We start from the raw sequence: 21,263 nt of genomic DNA on the forward strand, positions 1-21,263 counted from the left end.
ATCTACTAACTACCTGCCTAACCTCTATTATCACACACTATACACGGCTGCTGTGTAAGCAGCAGCCTTATATAGTGTGGGGTGTGGATTTAGTCCCTGAGCCATGATTGTGCTGTGATTGACCAAAGCATACAGATCAGGTGCATGCTTTGGCCAATCACAAGCACTTAATGCACTGCAATTGTGCAGTGCATTATGGGGCGCTCATCGGTGGGCGAATTGCCGCCGAGCGCCCCAGGTGTTCGGCAAACTTACGTTTGGCTTGAGCATCCAGCCCATCTCTAGTGGCAATATACTTTTTAGATTTCTTAATATTTATTGTGATGTTTTTGTTAATATTTTTGTAATAAACATGTGCTTTATGTGATATGTATGCTTCTTGTATATAGCTGGCGGCCACCCTTGAACTTCTTTTATTTCATTTCTGTTTTTGGTCATTTTTTTTCTGCTGTTCAAACATCCTTGTGAAGGATTCTCCTATTAGACGTTTTTTCATTGAACAGATTGCAGAGAGATTTTAGGCATGCTTATTAATGTCCATTGCAGGTGCCAAGGGTATTATCTTACAAAAGTGCCAGCAGTTCTTATTTTGTAACCCATAACAATAGCTTGCATACTTTAAGTGCAACCTGTGCTGTGGCATAGGAGCCCCTAAGGACAAAAGGGCTCATCAAGTCCTATACAAGGCTGATAACTTTATTACATTTCTGCAACGTTTGTCTCACTGATGGGAACAGTACCAACTACCAAGCCAGGATTCTAAAAATGTATGTAGGATGACAGATATATAAAGTGTTGGCAAAACTTAGCAGAATATGCATGTCATTTTACAGAAGATGTGATTGGTGCAGAGAAATCTTATGAGTTACACAGTGTGAAAGCTTGCCAGGAAAGTAAACACACCTAGGAATCATATGGTTGAAATTTAAACAAGTCAGGAAACACTTTGCCAAAAAAGAATCAGCTTGTCTGAAAGTATGATCAAATACAAAGGGCATCGGTGACTAAAATAAAAGGGAGACAAACCTTTTTCTGCACAGTGGCTCTCTGCAGCCTTTTAAGCAAGCAGGGCCAGATTTATATTTCCAGCCTCCCTAGGCCAATTATCTGGTGCTGACCCCCCCCCCCTCTCTTCCCATTGGACTGGCTGTGTGTGTGTGTGTGTGTGTGTGTGTGTGTGTGTGTGTGGGGGGGGGGGGGGGTGGGCGGGTGGTGGAGTCCTCACTGCCGGGAGAACACAGTGATTATTGCTAGCAGCCGCTAACAATCATATGTAAGATCCAACTGGCTGGTTGTACCCAAGTTGATTGATCATTCAGACCTTGCTTTATGCACTGGTGTGCAGTCATGCATGAACAGGAAGGGGCCAACCCCAAACTGTTCCCACAAAGTTGGGAGCATGAAATTGTCCAAAATGTCTTGGTATGCTAATACCTTAAGAGTTCTTTTACTGGAACTAAGGGGCCGAGCCCAACCCGTGAAAAACAGCCCCATACCATAATCCCCATGGGCCATGGACCAATGGACCATGGACCAAAGCAAGGTGCATAAAGACATGAATGAGCAAGTTTGGGGTGGAGGAACTTGACTGGCCTGCAAAGAGTCCTGACCTCAACCAGATAGAAAACTTTTGGGATGAATTAGACTGCGAGCCAAGCCTTCTTGTACACATTAGTGCCTGACCTCACAAATGTGCTTTTGGATGAATGGCCAAATATTCCCATAGACACACTCCTAAACCTTGTGGACAGCCTTCCCAGAAGAGTTGAAGCTGTTATAGCTGCAAAGGGTGGGCCAATTCAATATTGAACCCTATGGACTAAGACTGGGATGCCATTAAAGTACATGTGCGTGTAAGGCAGGTGTCCCAATACTTTTGGTATTATACTCCCCCATATCTGAAGAATGAAACAAGAATCCACTATTGTTATAAATTAACAATCCATATAGAAATGTGGCCCTACACAGCATTACTTTTTTGTAGATAAATATTTGATCATCCTTATAATGGAAAACAGGTTGGAGTAATTAATCTTTAACATCTTTTATCTGTAAGATTAATGCAAAAGAAGAAACAAAGAATGCAGCACACCAAGGCAAATCATTATTTAAATAGGATTTATTGATTATAATATGTCATGTATTTATAGTAAACAGTAAGGAACAGTGATAATACAATCCCTTACCCCATAGACCAACATATTAGTTTAGTTACTACCCAAAGTATTATTCTCCTGAGATTTATACTGACAGATTTAACTGTGTAATTGTCACATGGCTGCATTGTGCTCCAGTAACTATGCTGTAAACCACATTGAGCTGAAAGTTATGGTATTAAATGTATGTATTATTATATCAAGATCACTTGAACAGACAATGCACAAAATAAGGCCAACTAAACCTTTGTGGACTTCTTGTTTAAGACTTTATGTACACTGGGTGTTTAGCCCCAGTGCATGAGATCCTGGTGTTTTACTACAGGCAGAAGGCACAGGCGCACTGTTCAGTCCCGCTGCCGGCAGCCTCTACAACTCTATGAAAAGTCTGTAATGTGAGCATTTGTCCCTGGGAGCATACCACCCTAAATTTTAGTACTTATTTCTTATATTAGTGCACCGTCCAGCTCTGTCCAGCCGCCGAAGCCATCAGCCTCTCATACAGCTTTACATGCTGCCGGCAGTGGGGCTGGAGGGTGCACTTGTGCTTTCCACTTGCACCAAAATCCCTGGATCTCATGCAGAGGGCCAGTGTGCATGAGGCCCAATACATGAGAACATAGCAAAGAAAGATCAGCTGGATAAAATTACTTCTGTGGTCAGCCTGTGTTCAACCCTGCTATAACCCAATCTTCTATATTAACCCTTAGCACCATGATCTGTACATTGTTCATGTTTACTGTAAGAGGTTGGACTCAATATTTTACTCCATAGCTAGTTACAGTACTCTATATATTCTGAACTCATACTGAAATGTGTAAACGGGTTAAAATGATCATTTATCTGTGTCATACACATTTAATATACTGTTCATAAAACTGATATATGTTAAAAAGTGTTAGATACTTAAGCCATTAAAACATGGATATATTTTCTATTCCAATACAATATATTGAAATGACAGGCATTCATACAATAATGGAGAATTAGGAGCTCAGTAAAACACACATACAATCGTTTAGATAGAAATGTATCCTTGTATTCCATTGCAGTTTGGGCCGAAAGAGGTCCCTACTTTGTTCTAATTCTTTTATTTGTGATCGGAATATTTTCTGAGCGAAAACCGTTTTCCTGGCGTCGGCAGGCATTTGCAGGTAAATTGTTTGAGCTCTCTTGTGAGTTTTTGGCTTCCTGCAATAAAACAGGGTATAAAGATGACAAAATTAGAAGCCAAAGAAGTTTATGAAATTATAAACATAAGACCACACATTTTCTAAGGCATACAGTCTCATTCCAGTCAAAGATGAAAAGCAATAAAGTAATTATGTTTACAGGCTATAATATTCCTTAAAGGGTAACTCTACCAGTAATATTGGGCCAGAGTGACTAGATGTATAAAATATTCATGTTGTCAGTACAAACACACAGAAAAAAAAATCAAATTCTTTCCAAGCTTTGTTGCTAAGGCCTAGTTTACCCTCTAGATCAGGATTCTCCAAACTGTAAAGAAAAGGCCAGTTTACTGTGCTTCAGTCTTTAGGGTGGCTGGATTGTGCCCAGTGAAGTTAACAATACCTGATATCTGGTATTAGGGTAAGAAATAGTTTGTGTCAGTGGGAGGAATAGTGCCCCATTTTTTTTGTCAGTGGCTGAAATTATACCCCATGGTTGGTGTCAGTGGAAGGAATAGTGTCCGATTGTTGGTATCAGTGTCAGGAATTATACCCATTGTTGGTGCCAGTAGAAGAAACAGTGCCCCATTGTTGGTATCAGTGGCAGGAATTATACCCATTGTTGGTGCCAGTAGAAGAAACAGTGCCCCATTGTTGGTATCAGTGGCAGGAATTATACCCCATTGTTGGCGCCAGTAGAAAAAACAGTACCCTATTGTTGGTATCAGTGTCAGGAATTATATCCATTGTTGGTACCAGTAGAAGAAACAGTGCCCCGTTGTTGGTATCAGTGGCAGGAATTATACCCCATTGTTGGTGCCAGTGGAAGGAACAGTGCCTCATTGTTGGTATCAGTGGCAGGAATTATACCCCATCGTTGGTGTCAGTGGAAGGAATAGTGTTCTATTGTTGGTATCAGTGGCAGGAATTATACCCATTGTTGGTGCCAGTAGAAGAACAGTGCCCCATTGTTGGTATCAGTGGCAGGAATTATACCCATTGTTGGTGCCAGTAGAAGAAACAGCGCCCCATTGTTGGTATCAGTGGCAGGAATTATACCCCATTGTTGGCGCCAGTAGAACAAACAGTACCCTATTGTTGGTATCAGTGTCAGGAATTATACCCATTGTTGGTACCAGTAGAAGAAACAGTGCCTCGTTGTTGGTATCAGTGGCAGGAATTATACCCCATTGTTGGTGCCAGTGGAAGGAACAGTGCCTCATTGTTGGTATCAGTGGCAGGAATTATACCCCATTGTTGGTGTCAGTGGAAGGAATAGCGCCCCATTGTAGGTATCAGTGGCAGGCATAATACCCCATTGTTAATGTCAGTGGGAGGAATAGTGCCCCATTCCTGATGTCAGTGGAAGGAATAGGGCCCGATTGTTGGTGTCAGTGGCAGGAGTTATCCCCCATTGTTGGTGTCAGTGGCAGGAATAATGCCTCAAGGGCCAGATAAAGGCAAAGGGCCGACTTCGGCCCCTGGGCCACAGTTTGGAGGCACAGGCAGTCCAAGTCCTTCAGGATGGCACATTAATACGTGCTATTGCCAGAAGGTTTGCTGTGTCCCCCAGCACAGTCTCCAGAGCATGGAGGAGATTCCAGGAGACAGACAGTTGCTCTTGGAGAGCTGGACAGTGCTGTAGAAGGGCCCTAACTCTTCAACAGGACCGGTATCTGCTCCTTTGTGCAAGGAGAAACAAGATGAGCACTGCCAGAGCCCTACAAAATGACCTCCAGCAGGCCACTGGTGTGAATGTCTCTGACCAAACAATCAGAAACAGACTTCATGAGGGTGGCCTGAGGGCCCGATGTCCTCTAGTGGGCCCAGTACCATGGAGCTTGATTGGCATTTGCCATTGAACACCAGAATTGGCAGGTCTGCCACTGGCGCCATGTGCTTTTTAAATATGACAGCAGGTTCACCCTGAGCATATGTGACAGACGTGAAAGGGTCTGGAGAAGCTGTGGAGAATGTTATGCTGCCTGTAACATTGTTCAGCATGACCGGTTTGGTGGTGGTTCAGTGATGGTCCGGGGAGGCATGTCCATGGAGGGACATACAGACCTCTACAGGCTAGACAATAGCACCCTGACTGCCATTAGGTATCAGGATGAAATCCTTGGACCCATTGTCAGACGTTATGCTGGTGCAGTGGGTCCTAGGTTTCCCCTGGTACACGACAATGCCCGACCTCTTGTGGCAAGAGTATGCAGCCAGTTCCAGGAGGATGAAGGAATTGATACCATTGAATGGCCCCTAACCTAAATCTAGTAGAACACCTCTGGGACATTTTGTTTCGGTCCATCTGATGTTGCCAGGCTGCACCTAAGTCTGTTTAGGAGCTCAATAATGCGCTGGTCCATATCTGGGAGGAGATACCCCAGGACACCATCCATCGTCTCATTACGAGCATGCCCCGACCTTGTCAGGCATGCATACAAGCACGTGGAGACCATACAAACTACTCATACCATTTTGAGTTGATGCAATTACATTTTTAGCAAAATAGACTAGCCTGCTTCATCACTTTTTCATTTTGTTTTTGGGGTGTCTTTGAATTTTGCCTTCTGTAGTTTGATAATTTTCATTTCCATCAAACAATGTGGCATCCTTTCGTTCCTAACACATTACCCAGTCCATATCAGTATAGATAGCCAGCATGCCATTTTTCCCCATTCAGATCTGATGTATTTTCAAAGTGTTCCTTTAATTTTTTTGAGCAATATATATATATAAATATATATATATGTATATACATATACACAGTATCTCACAAAAGTGAGTACACCCCTCACATTTTTGTAAATATTTTATTATATATCTATATGTGACAACACTGAAGAAATTACGCTTTGCTACAATGTAAAGCAGTGAGTGTACAGCATGTATAACAGTGCGGTCCCCTCAAAATAACTCAACACACCGCAATTAATGTCTAAACCACTGGCAACAAAAGTGAGTACACCCCCAAGTGATAATGTCCAAATTGGGCCCAATTAGCCATTTTCCCTCCCCGGTGTCATGTGACTTGTTAGTGTTATCAGGTCTCTTTTGTGAATGGGGTGCAAGTGTAAATTTGGTGTTATCGCTCTCACTCTCTCATACTGGTCAGTGGAAGTTCAACATGGTACCTCATGGCAAAGAACTCTAAAGATCTGAAAAAAAGAATTGTTGCTCTACATAAAGATGGTCCAGGCTATATGAAAATTGCCAAGACCCTGAAACTGAGCTGCAGCACAGTGGCCAAGACTATACAGCAGTTTAACAGGACAGGTTCCACTCAGAACAGGCCTCGCACTGGTCGACCAAAGATGTTGAGTGCGCGTGTTCAGCTTCATATCCAGAGGTTTTCTTTGGGAAATAGATGTATGAGTGCTGCCAGCATTGCTGCAGAGGTTGAAGGGGTGGGGAGTCAGCCTGTCAGTGCTCAGACCATACGCCGCAAACTGCATCAAATCGGGCTGCATGGCTCTTGTCCCAAAAGAAAGCCTTCACTAAAGATGATGCACAAGAAAGCCTGCAAACAGTTTGCTGAAGACAAGCAGACTAATGACATGGATTACTGAAACCATGTCCTGTGGTCTGATGAGACCAAGATAAACTTATTTGGTTCAGATGGTGTCCAGCGTGTGTGGCAGCAACCAGGTGATAAGTACAAAGACAAGCATGGTGGTGGGAGTGTCATGGTCTGGGGCTGCATGAGTGCTGTCGGGACTGGGGAGCTACAGTTCGTTGAGGGAACCATGAATGCCAACATGTACTGTGACATACTGAAGCAAAGCATGATCCCCTCCCTTCGAAGACTGGGCCGCAGGGCATTATTCCAACATGATAACAACCCCAACACACACCACCAAGACGACCACTGCCTTGCTAAAGAAGCTGAGGGCAAAAGTGATGGACTGGCCAAGCGTATCTCCAGACCTAAATTCTATTGAGCATCTGTGGGGCATGCTCAAACGGAAGGTGGAGGAGCGCAAGGTCTCTAACATCCACCAGCTCTATGAGGTCGTCATGGAGGAGTGGAAGAGGACTCCAGTGGCAACCTGTGAAGCTCTGGTGAACTCCATGCCAAAGAGGGTTAAGGCAGTGCTGAAAAATAATGGTGGCCACACAAAATAATGACACTTTGGGCCCAATTTGGACATTGTCTCTTAGGGGTGCACTCACTTTTGTTTCCAGCAGTTTAGACATTAATGGCTGTGTGTTGTGTTATTTTGAGGGGACAGCAAATTTACACTGTTATACAAGCTGTACCCTCACTACTTTTACATTGTAGTGAAGTGTCATTTGTTCAGTGTTGTCACATGAAAAGCTGTAATAAAATATTTACGAAAATTTGAGGTGTGTACTCACCTTTGTGAGATACTGTATATATACACACATACATAAACATACACACACATTGCCTGGCCAAAAAAAAAGTCACCATCTGGAATTAACTAAGCAACAAACTAAACTAAGCATGCAGTAACTATCCTATTGGATAGTTACTGCATGTGCCCAAAGAATGAAGTCAGCTGACTACCTGAATATACTGAATGACCAGGTTATTCCATCAATGGATTTTTTCTTCCCTGATGGCACTGGCATATTCCAAGATGACAATGCCACTATTCATCGGGCTCAAATTGTGAAAGAGTGGTTCAGGGAGCATGAGACATCATTTTCACACATGGATTGGCCACCACAGAGTCCAAAACTTAACCCCAATAAGAATGTTTGGGATGTGCTGGAGAAGGCTTTGCGCAGTGGTCCGACTCTCCCATCATCAATACAAGATCTTGGTGAAAAATTAATGCAACACTGGATGGAAATAAATCTTGTGACATTGCAGAAGCTTATCGAAACAATGCCACAGCGAACGCCAAAGCCAAGGAAATATAAGAGTGTGTGACCTTTTTTTTTTGGTGGCGACTTTTTTTTTTGCCCATGCAGTGTATATATATATATATATATATATATATATATATATATACACACACATACACACATACACATACAAACATATATACATATCTTTGGTCTTCTCCCAACAAACTGCAAAAAAAAAAAAATGTTACAAAAATAATAGCTTACTTTTCTTTTGTTTCCTTTCTGTTCAGACAAAATACTTGATTTGCTTCCCATTGCTTTTTCAAATGCTGTAAAAAATAGATTTTTGTATCAACACATGCTTCTAGTCACTGGCATGTTTCATGCTAACATTTAACTCACAGTAGTTGAGTGCCATGGGAATAGAGAATCCTATACAGATGTGGACAAACACAGAAAAGGTCTCATCTCCACTGCAAGATTGAAGCAACTCCTTTACAGGTGTTCAATCACATATTTGAAAAGGGGCTCCAATATTTTTCAAAGATCACCAGCCAACCCTGCCAAAGCTGACAGGTAGACAATGTCTATTAGGGCAATGTGTATTGTTTGGGGTTTCCAGCAATACCTTATTGACCCCCTGTGACCAATGGAATCCTTTTTGCACCCCGGTATGTTCAGTTGGATATGAACATATGTTTAATACTGATTTATTGAAGGTACCATCATTTGGTAGTCAGATAATTTTATTAAATCCAGCTACCAACTTTTGTATGGAAAGCCATCGTCTTCTGGCTCAAAGGTCACTGCCTGATATACTTAAAGGATACATTCACCTTTTTAACAAATAATATTTTTGCAGGTAAAAAAACGTGCCCTTATTTTTTTTACTTGCAGCCTGGAAAGCATTAAACCTGCGGTCAGCAGATTGCGGATGCCCTGCAGGACTCTTGCAGACTTCACAGTGCATCTGTCTGCTCGTACCTCGTACGGCCAGGTAGATACACACTGAAAGGAAGAATGAATGAACTACCAGAGCGCTCAACAGCCCCATGGCAGTTTATTGAAGCTACAAGCCAACAGCCACAAATGGAGTTGGGGGCTTGAAGTTTCCCATTCACAGAGTATTCTGAATTGAATTTTTTTCAAACAGTGAAAGCAGGAGGAAGCTGCCTGCCCACTGTCACTAAGGGGGAGAAGATGAGGGGAGAGGGGAATGACTGCAGCTGCTGGAACATGTTACATGTTACACCCTAAATACGTGTGGAACATGTAGCATGTTCCAAAAGATGAACTTATGCTTTAAAGCAGGGGTCTTCAAACTATGGCTGTCCAGTTGTTCAGAAACTGCAATTCCCATCATGCCTAGCCATGTCTGTGAATGTCAAAGTTTTACAATGCCTTATGGGACATGTAGTTCCGCAACAGCTGGAGGGCTGTAGTTTGGAGATCCCTGCTTTAAAGCAATATAACTGATATTAAAATTAGAAGAACGGGAGGTGTTAGGATGTAGAGAGGCAAAACTCAGAAAGAATGGAAAAAAGGAAAAAAACATTCTGATTTGTGGAAACTATACTCCAAGCATTTATGGCTTATTTTTCTAAAACATAATGGTTGATTATTCTACCATATTAGCAATTGCTAAATACATAAATAAATAAATAAATAAATAAAAAAAAGAAAAGTTAAAGGTTTCAATGGTGGAGACAACCACTGAAAATTTAGCTCATGATCAAAAGAAACTAAAATGTTTTGGATTGGTAAATGTGAATTTCGACTTCCTGAGCCAAGTACAAATTTAAATCATTGGCAAATATCCTAAATAATCTATACAAACTTATTTATTTAAACCTGAAATTCCAAAACCAGGAAGTGCTTACAAAATCTCTCTAACCTTGTTCATGGGTGATTATCATATTTCATGGCAATTGACTTTATCTCTTATGACGTTCATGGAAAGAACATTAACATATGATAAAAATGTGGACATAAAAAAAAAAAAAAAAAAGATCCTGCTAATTTACCGTACTTTCTTTATATTTTTGAGTTGTGACAGACTTTCCATTATCTCAGCTACTTTGATAATATATATTTATAGCAGATAAGGTTTTCCTTGAACGATGCATAATATGTTTTGACCTAGTTTTTCTGACACATCATAAACTCTAGACTCCTTTCTTTTACTGCTGTGGTACATTTTATTATACATGGAGCCAGTGTTATCATATGGAGTAAGTATTTCAACACAATGTTATGTTCAGGCACACATTTTAATTAACACAGCCACAATGACTGTTTGATAATAAAAAGTTCATATCAGGAGACACTTTGTGGAGTTGGCAGAAGATATAAAGATCTTGAAACTACTATGTTCCAGCATTTTGAAAATGCACTATATGGCTGAAAATTTTCAGACACTTGACCACGATACTTATATTATCCTGTTGGACATCCTTTTACAAAGTCATCCCACTTTAGCACATTTAACAGCTTCCACTCTTTTTGGAAGGCTTTCCACAAGATTCTGAACTGTGTTCATTGTACGTGATCCCATTCAGCCATATAAACATTTGTATGATCAGGTCCCAATGTTGGACAAGAAGACCCAGCTGGCCATGGAAGTTTCAGTACATCCCAACTGTGTTCAGTAGGGTTGAGGTCAGGTTTCTGTGCAGATAACTTGAGTTTCTCAACACCAAACTATTCATACTATGTCTTTATAGAATTGGTTTTGTGCACAAAGGTGCAGTTATGCTGGAACAGAAAACTCCTTCCCCAAACTCTTGCCACAAATGTAAAACTGCACAATAGTCTAAAATATTTTGTAGCATTAAAGTAGAACTATAGCCTGCCCTTAAAAAATATTAATGCTGCAGCAATATATTATAAGGGTATCAACACTTACCTTTTTTCACTACGTCCCCCTGCAAAGTCTCACAAATACCCTTTTGATTCTACCATTGAAGTTCGCTTCATGGAGCTTTATGTGATAGTGGGACAACATTGCTGCACTCCTATTGAACTCAAAGCAGCTTGGATCTCATGTTGGCTGTGCCTACATGTACTGCAGTGAGCTGGTTCTGTGGAAATGGTTATGAGCAGTGTCATTGCTGATTGGCAAGCTTGTAGCTTGCCAATCAACAGCTGGTCCTCTAGTCCTGCCCACTGCTTTATTGATTGGCAGCACTGCCTTTGTTGCTGAAAGGGCCCTACTGTGTTCTGCAGTGTCTGGGATGAGGAGCATATTAAAAACAAATGAAGGAGGTTTTTTATTTTATGAGACTCTTGCGTCACATAGTAACTGGATCTGAGACCTGTTTAGACTGCCAAACAGGAGTTTTAAGCAGTACCCTTCACCAGGAACTCCTAAACTCAACAATTTAGAGGGGTGTCCACTATTGGCCATATAGTGCTTTTATGCTGAACAGGTTCCCAAAATCCTTTGGTCATTTAGGGGTAGATTTACTAAAACTGGTGCACATAGAATCTGGTGCAGCTGTGCATAGTAAGTAACCAATCAGCTTCTAAAGTCAGCGTGTTCAATTGCCCTTTGACAATAAAACCTTGAAGCGGATTGGTTCCTATGCACAGCTGCACCAGATTCTGTGTGCACCAGCTTTAGTAAATCTCCCCAGTAGGGTAATACAGGAAAACTGACCACTAAAAAAAATTAATGATCCGAATATTGTAGATAAATAGCTGTTTTAATGATCAAAGTCAGTAACTAGCAGAACATGACTACAACGTTTGTGACATTCCGTTTTCAGACACTAGATTCTATTTTCCAGTGGAATGTCTATCACTCACACATCCATACCTGTAAGAAGTTCATCAATAGCATCAACCACCATCTTGGCATCTTCTTTAGTAAAGCACATGGGAGGCTTGAACTTCAGTACATTTCTGTGTGGACCATCTGAACTTAGCAAGATCCTTTTTTCTTTTAGCCTAATAAAAAGATTGGTCACATAATGTGAATTTTTTGTAGCACTGATAAAAATGCAATAATGCAATCATTTGACTTAAAAAAAAGTTTCAGAAAAGGACACGGCAGATATAAGCAGAAAAAAAGACTTTGCTTTCATAGTACAGTATATATAACCTTCACTCCATGAACCGTGAAGTACACGTACGTCAGTGAACTAGCTTTTTATCTATCCTAAATTAGCTGTGCAACAGGACATAGCTCACATAGAAATGTCAGTGGGTGTGCTGTGTCATATACCACCTGTCATCTGTCTGTTCTGTATCCGCATGCACCAGTATGGATGGTTGTAAATGAAAGCAGTTTGTAAACAGAAATGATAATGCAGTAAGAGACTTTGGCTACGTCTGGATTTCAATTAAGGGATCCCTTATGCATCTTTTATTGTGCTTTATAAAGTGGCAGTTGCAACACAGTTCTATATCGATCAAATAATGTCAATAAGCCTAAGTAAAAGAAATTCACTCCATGCAGATAGAAAATTACAGGTAATGCAGTTATGTATTTAGTACAAAAAAATCATTAAATCTCTTTGTAAACTTTTAGATTTTCCTCTGGCAGTGCTTGAACTCCACTTGAATTTAACCATTTATAATCCCTTGCACTGCAGCACTGGGATTAAGAGAAGGAGGGTCAATATGCTGAGCTAATCACATATGCCGATAAGGAAAATGATGACCATAGGAAGGAGCAGAGGAAGTAGCTAGTCAGTCCTCTGCTGCTCCTTTACTGTCCTTTCACAGGTTGTGGAGAAGGAGGTGACCAAGCTGCATTGCCTAACTACAATAGAGAAATGTCAGGTCACCAAAATGGCTCTGTTGTCTGGCAGGGCTGCATACATTTCAGGACTGGATGGGCAGAAATGAAAATCCTTTTGGCAGGTAAAACAGCTCCCATATACAACTATGTGCATTCAGATTTGTAGCCTAATTCCAGCTTTAAATAAGTCTGCTTTCTACCTAATATGTTGCTGCTTTAGAGCCTAGCCTTTGTTGCTTTTATGCAATTTGAGGCGTGAAACTCAATTATGGATTTGAGGTGAATATGTGGGAGTTGAATTGTGGCTGCTACCAGTTTCTTTTTTCGGTAAGGATTTGTTCACAAAGGTAGCTAATAAAAGGTAGTAAAAAAACAGGTGGTTGATCTGTGTTGCAACTGCCTCTGACCACCTATTGGCAAGTGAACATTGCCAGTGAAGATTTTCCTATATATTTATATGGTCGCTTCGTGGTGCAGCATATTTTATACAGCATGTCATGGTTGGTAGGCAGTGCCGCTTGGCAACCGCACCCAATCTAAATGAAAGGGACAGTGCCACAACCGTATTGCATCCACATCCAAGGCACGGGACTGCCTCATGGTCAAGTGGGATTGTAATGCAAAATCACTCTTGAGGATAATAAAACGAACATTCAGAAGGCTGCACATCACCTCCTGAATGCCAGTCAACTAGCTCTAAAATGCAGATGAAAAACAATTTACCATGGTTTTCTTTTCAGAGGTTTTTTAAAAACATGGCGCAAGTGTGAATGAGCAATTGCTTTACATGCAGTAAATGTCATATTTACGGTTTTATAAATATGTGAACTGAATGTATTCTCCCTAAAAGATGTGTTAAAGTGTAGCTTAGCTAAGGCAGGCCATAGAAGATGTGCTATACTTTCCTGCAACCATGGGTTGCATGAAAGAAAATCGCTTGGTTCCTCTATCAACACAAAAGTCAACACACCCAGCGGGGGGAGGGGATTTTTTTGGGGTGGGGGGCACAGGGAGCCATCCCTATCAGGAAAATGCTATAGCCACTGGCAATAATTACATGTAAAAATCCAACATGCTGGTTGCAACCAAGTACAATCAGCCTTCCCAAAGATGGATCAAATCTTGGCCACTCCATGCAGAAAGGGCCGAGATTCGAGACATCCATGGCTAACCTAATACTTTTTCTTTTAGCTTTCAATGGGGAAATATTAGAACCCCTGTCAGGTTTTACTGATATCTGGGACTGTTAGAAACATTTCCTTTCCCTTTCTGTTCTGGGAACAACCTTTTACCAGGCAGAAATTGAAGTAGAATCTGCAACAGGGAAACAGACAAAAATTTAAAGCTGACTGAGGTTCCAGCATTTCTCTACCTAACATAAAAAAAAGCATTGCTACTTCTGTCTGTATTGCTTTTGGTGAGTTTCACTGGCTTCCTGTCTGGTATAAAAAACAAGGGGATATCTCTCTATCACCATTCCACATTTATACCTGACAGGGGTTTTAAGCTTTTCCTACTTTTTCTAAAACTAAAAAAGATATGCTTCAAAGGGAAATGCTATAACCTTGTATAAATCATACAGTACATGGTCCATATAGTAAACATGGTGCAAAGTACTCTGTTTGGAAGAAAAAGGTTTAACTTCTGCGTGTAGAAAGGCTTCTTTACAGTAAAAACTGTAGACTTCCACAGGAACATGTTCTAAAGAACTTCGAAGATCTTTAAAATGCTGCATGTGTTTCTTCATGTACAAAATATAACTTGTTATTAACATTTATGACTAATACCAGTGTAGATTGTTGATCCAGGGGAGTATGCAGGTTTTTATTATTTTTTATGTCTGGTTAAACTTGAAGACTGTGTATAGTGTTTCTACTGCCTGGATTGTTTTAAAGTGTATATCAAGTTTCTCAGTGCTGCCTAATTATAGACTTACTTATATATTATATGTTGAGCCTCGGCTGTAGCTGGAGTTCTCAGTTTTCTATCTTTTACCAGGTCTACTCCAATAAACAGTCCAACTCCCCTGCAAAATTAAACAAAAAAAGGATTTGTCACAATGGCCACTTGCAAATAAAGAAAGGGTGAATCACCCCTGTGGGGACACAGAAAACAATAAAGCATGACAGGATTCGACACGCTCTTATTCAAACCAAAACCATAAGTCTCGATTCACACTAGCGCGACTTGTCAGGCGACTTGTCAGCCTGACAAGTCGCGCTCCCTCGCGGTCCATTGACTGCTACAAGACCTGTTCTAATAGGAGCGACACAAGAAAAAGGGTCCTGTACTACTTCGGGGTGTAAGGGTAACCCCAAAACTCACGGGTTTCAGTAACATTTTGACTGTTGAAGCCAGATTGAAAATTATATTTATTTAAACAAACATGTAGATAGAATGACATGTTTGGAGAGCAAGTCAATCACATTACATTCTGTTGGCTTAATGAACATTGCTCTCTCTGACTAGGGTTCCTAATACAATTTATACTTTCTAGAGTGGGTGGAACCTAGCTATCTAGTTTTCTGTAAAGTCACATATGAGTCTTTAATAACGTCCACTGATATGCGGATGGACATTTTAACATAGACGTGTCACTTCCAAGTTCGTTAATTGAACAGATCTTCAAAGACTTGTTACTTCCAGCTGGACAGGTCTTCAAAAGCCTAGATAGCAATCTTAACAGCTGAAGCTGTAAATGGCTTTTGAATACAATATAAATCCAATATATCTGCTTAATCATAAATCCATGTTTGATAATCATAACTAAATATTTGATAAATAAAATGGCTGCTTCCCTTTTCCTCATCAGGGGCGACCTCGGAGCGACTTGCATAGACTTCCATTATGTGAAGTCCCTGGAAGTCGCTCCGAAGTCGTGGTGCATGGGAATACACAAGTCGCCCCCGAAGTAGTACAAAATCGTGCCGCCCCAGTGTGAACCGACTCTAAAAGAGGTTTGGCTTTAGATATTTTTTTAGTACAAAATAAGCAACATTTTTTTTTAATATGCGTGTTGCAGTAATGTTGCTTAGCTTTAGCTACCTTATTCTCATACAGTTGTTAAAGATACAAGTTTATAGGCTTTAATTACCAGTAGGCGTGCTACTTGTTCTAAAAAGGTTTTTCATCCTAGTACTGCACACAGACGACTATTTGTTATTCTGTTAAAAACTGGATATTTGTCTTACCATAAAATCCTTTTCTCTGATGTTCATTGATGGACACAGCTTCATATCTTCATGAGACGGTTGGGTTATGCTGCTCTTCCTACTCCTAGGAAGCACAGCATAACCCATCCGTCTAATGAAGATATGCTTGGGATTTGAACTCATGCTCTCAGTGTTTATAGATAGGAGCACTAACCACTAAACCATTGAGCTGAGCTACGTCTAATGAAGATATGAAGCGGTGTCCGTCAATGAACGAAAGAGAAATGGAAGAAGTGAAAAGTGGAGATATCGTCCCTTGCAACCAATCATTTTCCTGATTTCTTACCCATGGTATAAAAAAAGCAGGTAGAATCTGATGGATTACTGGAGACAAAAGAGACACAATTCTCCCAAGTTTTCCCTTGTCCCTCTCATACCCCATTGTGTGCATACATTATACAAAACCATCACACACTATTAATAGAAAATATATAATATGCATTGTGAAGATATCCTTCTCCAAAAATGATCCATACACATCTACTACTTAATGGCCCTGTAATCTGTTTTTCAGTAAATCAATTCTAACTATGTGTTTCTTCCTCCCTGTAATGTCCCTTGTGAGCTTCTGAACCTCTTCTTTCCCCCCCTCACTTTTGTTTCTTTGGAATGAGCAGTGATCATTGGTTATGGTCATGTGCACCGCTCTATGCCCTAGTCTCTAGTTCATTTCAGAAACTAGCACATCGACAATCCTACACGCTCTGCTCTGTGCAATGGTTTTGTGCAGACTACCCCCGATCGTCCACTTCTGGGGGTCTGTGCCGGTGCTCCTGGCTCCTCCTATTTGATACCTCTTTCTATTGGGGCACTCAGGTGGACTTGCTCCCAAGCTTATAGACACAGACAGCAGGTCTCTGCCCCACTGCCCTCTGATTTGATTGATAGTAGGGGGGAGCCAATGGCAATGGCAATGGCTCCCGCTGCTATCAATCTGCCCAATGAGGAGGGAGAGAGGCTCTTGTGCTCAAAGCTAGATCAAGAATAAGCTCAGGTGAGTATGGAGGGTCCTCTGCCACAAAAGGTTTTGTTGACTTTAATACAGAGAATGCATTAAAGTATAAATGTTTTTTTTTTAAATTTTGGATAGAGTAGAGATGAATTAGAACCCATATTAAAGAAGTTGTAAAGGCAGAAGGTTTTCTATGCATTAAGATAAAAGGCCTTCTGTGTGCTGCAGCCCCCAGGAAGAGGGGGATCCAGCTGCCCTGAGCAAAACCACTTTACAGGGCAGGTAAGTGTAACATGTTTGCTATTTTTATTTATTTTTTTAAACGGACTGTACAATCACTTTAAGGAGATTCATCCTCTCTGTTTGTCCCATAGACTGTTATCATTGAAAGTGAAATTAAAAGAAAATCCCAAATTTGGGTTGTCCCCAGAGAAGTAATAGAGGGGAAATCTTCCAATGAGGACACTAGTTCTGGTGACCTGGGGGCCCCAAGAAATTCCCTTAATTTGCAGGAATTTCCTTGTACTTCCTGTTTAGCTATGGGACAGGAAGTGAGGGGAAATCTCTGCAATGGGACACAGATGGCGAAAAAAAATATGAAAGGGGGTTTAAAATCTGACGGGGTTATAACTCTCTCTTGCTCTATCCAAAATGAAATAAAAAAATAAGTTTTGCCCATAGTTCTACTTTAAGGTAAAAAAAACACTTTAGGGTTTCTCAATGGATCAATGTTTACAGGTGGTGAGGTGGCAATATGTCGCCTCTTTCCACCAGTTTGAACCCTCGAAATGCTGCACTACAGTGACACCATTGCATGCAGTGCATGTGGTTGCAGGACAGTTGTGGGGCAGCCCCATTTACTTGAATGGGTCGCATTCTGCGTTGGTGTTGCCTGCCAAAAGCAAAGTGCTGTTTTATTTTCTGTACAGCCCTGACTGGCTGCATGCCTTCCTTCAGTTGCACCATCAGAAGGTGGAAAAATGCAGGTGGACGAGCTGATTTTACCGCCTTGTGTCCACTCCTGTGAACAGGACCTTTATATGTGTACTTTGTGTCTACAAAGAAACCCAACTAAACTGTTGTGAGAAAGCCTTTCCTCGCATTTCAAAGAGTCAACATGTCTTTACACACAGCCTACTCATTCATGTGAGCTACACCTGTCCGTACTTATAATAAATTATAGGTAAACGGCATTAACAGTATAGCTGTTTTTCCCGGAGTGTCCTTGGAAACCATACACAAGTGTAAATGAGCTCAGTCACCTGATATCTCCTATCAGCTGATGCTTTTCTTTCTGCTCCTCCAGCAGTTCCATCAGATAGTTGCCAACTCTGGTAGCATTTCCTCGCAGATCCTCCTTTTCAATAACATCCAGCACTGCCAAACCAATGGCACAAGAAACTGGATTTCCTCCAAACTGCATAGAAAGACATTACTCGTGGTCAGAGCGGTAAATTATACTGTTCTAAAATGCAAAGCTTTGCTTAGATGAAAAAAATGATTGCTAAAGTGACCAGCTGCAAAGCTCTCTAGTGAGTTCTGGCGCTTGATTTTTTTTTTTTTATGTGCTTGGCCTTGAGCCAGCTGTTCCCCTCATCATAGTTTCCATCCTGAATATTCTCGGAGGTGACGTGTAAAGTTCTGTGAAAAAGAGACCACTGTAAAACGCAGCCCTGCTGTTCTGCAGATGTTGGCTTATAGCAAAACTTAGAGGCGGCGGTTGCTGATCTCCTTATGAAAATGTGACTTTCCAGCCTTTCAAGCTGATCCTCTGGCTTCACCACTGACCTAAACCAAGTATGCAGATAAGAACCCTGGACTTTTCTAGATCAGAGGGTCAACATAACAGCTAGCCCATTTTCAGCATGCTGCCTCCCTTTTTCGTTCACGACAGGTTTATGTTGAAGCTGAAATCCAAATATAAATGTAACAGGAACAATCTTCCCTTGCAGTGGGGCTGCCCCTGAATTGCAAGGGTTAACTGCTCAATTATGTCTAGATCCTCTGCTCTTCCAGCAGATAGTGCTCCCCTATGCTATGCCAGTGGAATGCCCCTTGGTTTCCTCATGTCCATTGTGGGGCCATGCATCAGTCTTTGATGACATCAGAAGGCCACTGCAGTGCAGGGAGCAGAGGTTGCAGGCACCAGTATAGTAGCGTGGAGGAGCCTGCAGGAGCGGAGGATCAGGTAGGTAAGACTGCTTTAACCAGTCCCCCTCGACATAAATGAGCAGGTAACCAATGTCATGTGGGCACAGCCCCACTGCAAGGGAGGACTTTTAGTTTTCCTGGACTTCAGCTTTAAATCCAGTTCTTTTTTCAGACTGACCATACATTATGCAACTTTCTTTCCTTCAACCATAGGTTTTAGGCAAGCAAATCGCTCAATTTCCCCCTCAACACACTGAGTGTTGATGGAGGAATCCGTCCCACAGCGCTTTTGTGTTCTGCCGATAGGGAGCCTTCCTCGTCCACAGAATACATTATAGCCACTGGCAGTGATTGGGTGAAAAAATCCTAACAGGCTAGTTGTACTGAAGTCAATCGATAGATTCGTTTTCAAGACAACCAGCCTGCTCATAGGCAGATCGAAATTCTGACATTTCCTGCTGAACCAGCTGAATTTCGATCTGTCTACGGCTGGCTTAAGCAATTCACTTTGACTTGGTATCAGTGTCTTGTAATCACCGTACAGTAGCGCTCACACCGCAAGAGGATAAAACAGCACAAGGAGCCAGCCAGTTGTATTTCAGTACTCAAGCTGTTGTGTTCAGATGTGGCTAATCACCATATCTAGACTCAGCAGCACTCTGTGCTATGGCTGCATACAAACTGGATGATTAGCTACAGCCAGAAACGCCATCCCTGCAGGCCAGAAACTGCTCATTTGAATGGGTCCTTGCAGTCAGCCATTATTAGTAAACTGTGATACCAGCAATGGGCAGTTAAAATATACAGTTGGGGGGCATCAAAAAAGGCATCTCAAATGTGCAATTTTCCTGGCCCCTAACTGCAACCACCCCACCCCACCTTTAAACTGAAATAGGCATCAGACGGGGGTGTTTACATGCCGCGGCCATGATGCTTAGCTTCCCATCCACGGCAAAGTTCATCTGACATGTAGAGATCAGCGAGCACAAGCCCAACGAATGCTACATATTCAGGTAAATGGGGGAGTGACACAAATGTACGCGGCTGTGCCGTGTTAAAACAGGCGGTGAGGAGGCATTGAATCACTTCCTCACCACCTGTCAGTGGCCTCTGGAATGCAGATCAGGCTTCAGAGGCAAGAGAGATTGAAACACTTCTAAAGGCCCTTACACACGATAAGAAAATCTGAAGGGAAATTTCGTCCGACGACTGATCTGTCGATTTTCGGATTGTTAGTATGGTGCTTTCGACAGCCGACTCCAACTTTTCGGCTGACAAAATCCTGATGTGCAGTCTATAAAATGTTTGTTGTCCGTAATACAACGTCCGATTTTCATCTCATTAGTACAGATTTAGACGGAAAAAAAATCTTAAGAGCAAGACTAGGCATGCTCAGAGACGAAAGAACACATACAAAGCAATCCAACACATGACATCACTTCTGAAGTAGAATTCTGTCGTACGGGAAAATTTGTATGAAAAAAAGCTCTTCACTTTCCACATCAGACTAGCATGCCACAAAAAACGGAAAACGACAGATCTTTCGATAATCTGATCGTGTGTACGGGGCTTAAGTCTACCCTAAGATATTCCACCTTGTATATATTTATTATTCCTGTTTAATAATCTGTTTATCATAAACCAGCATTTTAAATAGGAAAGACCCTGTACTCACTTGGGAAATGATAGCCTACTGGATTATAAATTAGAATTCACTTACATTTTTCCACAGTTTAGCTCTACTAATCATTATGTGATGTTACCAAAGCTGCAGATATTGGTTAGTGAGTTCATTTAATGAACAGATGCCAACATTTTAATACATTATTAAGGTCTGGTTCACATCTATGCATTTTTTAGTGCTTTCAAGTTTTGCAAAACACACTACAGTCCATTTAACATGGTTTCCCAGGGTCACGTTCACATCTGTGAATTTTATGTAATAGGCCAGGGACTTTTTTCTGGGTTTTTGATTCTATAGACTTTAATGGATCAAAAACGTGTATTGAAAAATGTAAAATGCACCTGGAATGTACAAACTCCAACCTGCATAGGTGT

At 41.3% G+C, this 21,263-nt stretch overlaps 1 protein-coding gene across 1 annotated transcript in view; it reads right to left on the reverse strand.

The window, feature by feature from the left end:
- Positions 1-2,101: 2,101 nt before the first annotated feature.
- The window catches only part of ETNPPL (ethanolamine-phosphate phospho-lyase), a 61,693-nt gene continuing 42,531 nt past the window's right edge, over positions 2,102-21,263 (reverse strand). Inside the window, exons 9-13 of the mRNA XM_082247586.1 lie at positions 18,317-18,471; positions 14,827-14,916; positions 11,964-12,094; positions 8,411-8,475; positions 2,102-3,347 (exon numbers count right to left, since the gene is read on the reverse strand). Of these exons, the coding sequence (XP_082103712.1) occupies positions 3,228-3,347; positions 8,411-8,475; positions 11,964-12,094; positions 14,827-14,916; positions 18,317-18,471 (561 nt within the window). The 3' untranslated portion in view covers positions 2,102-3,227. The remainder of the gene's footprint in view (positions 3,348-8,410; positions 8,476-11,963; positions 12,095-14,826; positions 14,917-18,316; positions 18,472-21,263) is intronic.

The sequence above is a fragment of the Pelophylax lessonae genome (genome assembly GCF_965119305.1).
Source record: "Pelophylax lessonae genome assembly, chromosome: 1".
Lineage (NCBI taxonomy): Eukaryota > Metazoa > Chordata > Amphibia > Anura > Ranidae > Pelophylax > Pelophylax lessonae.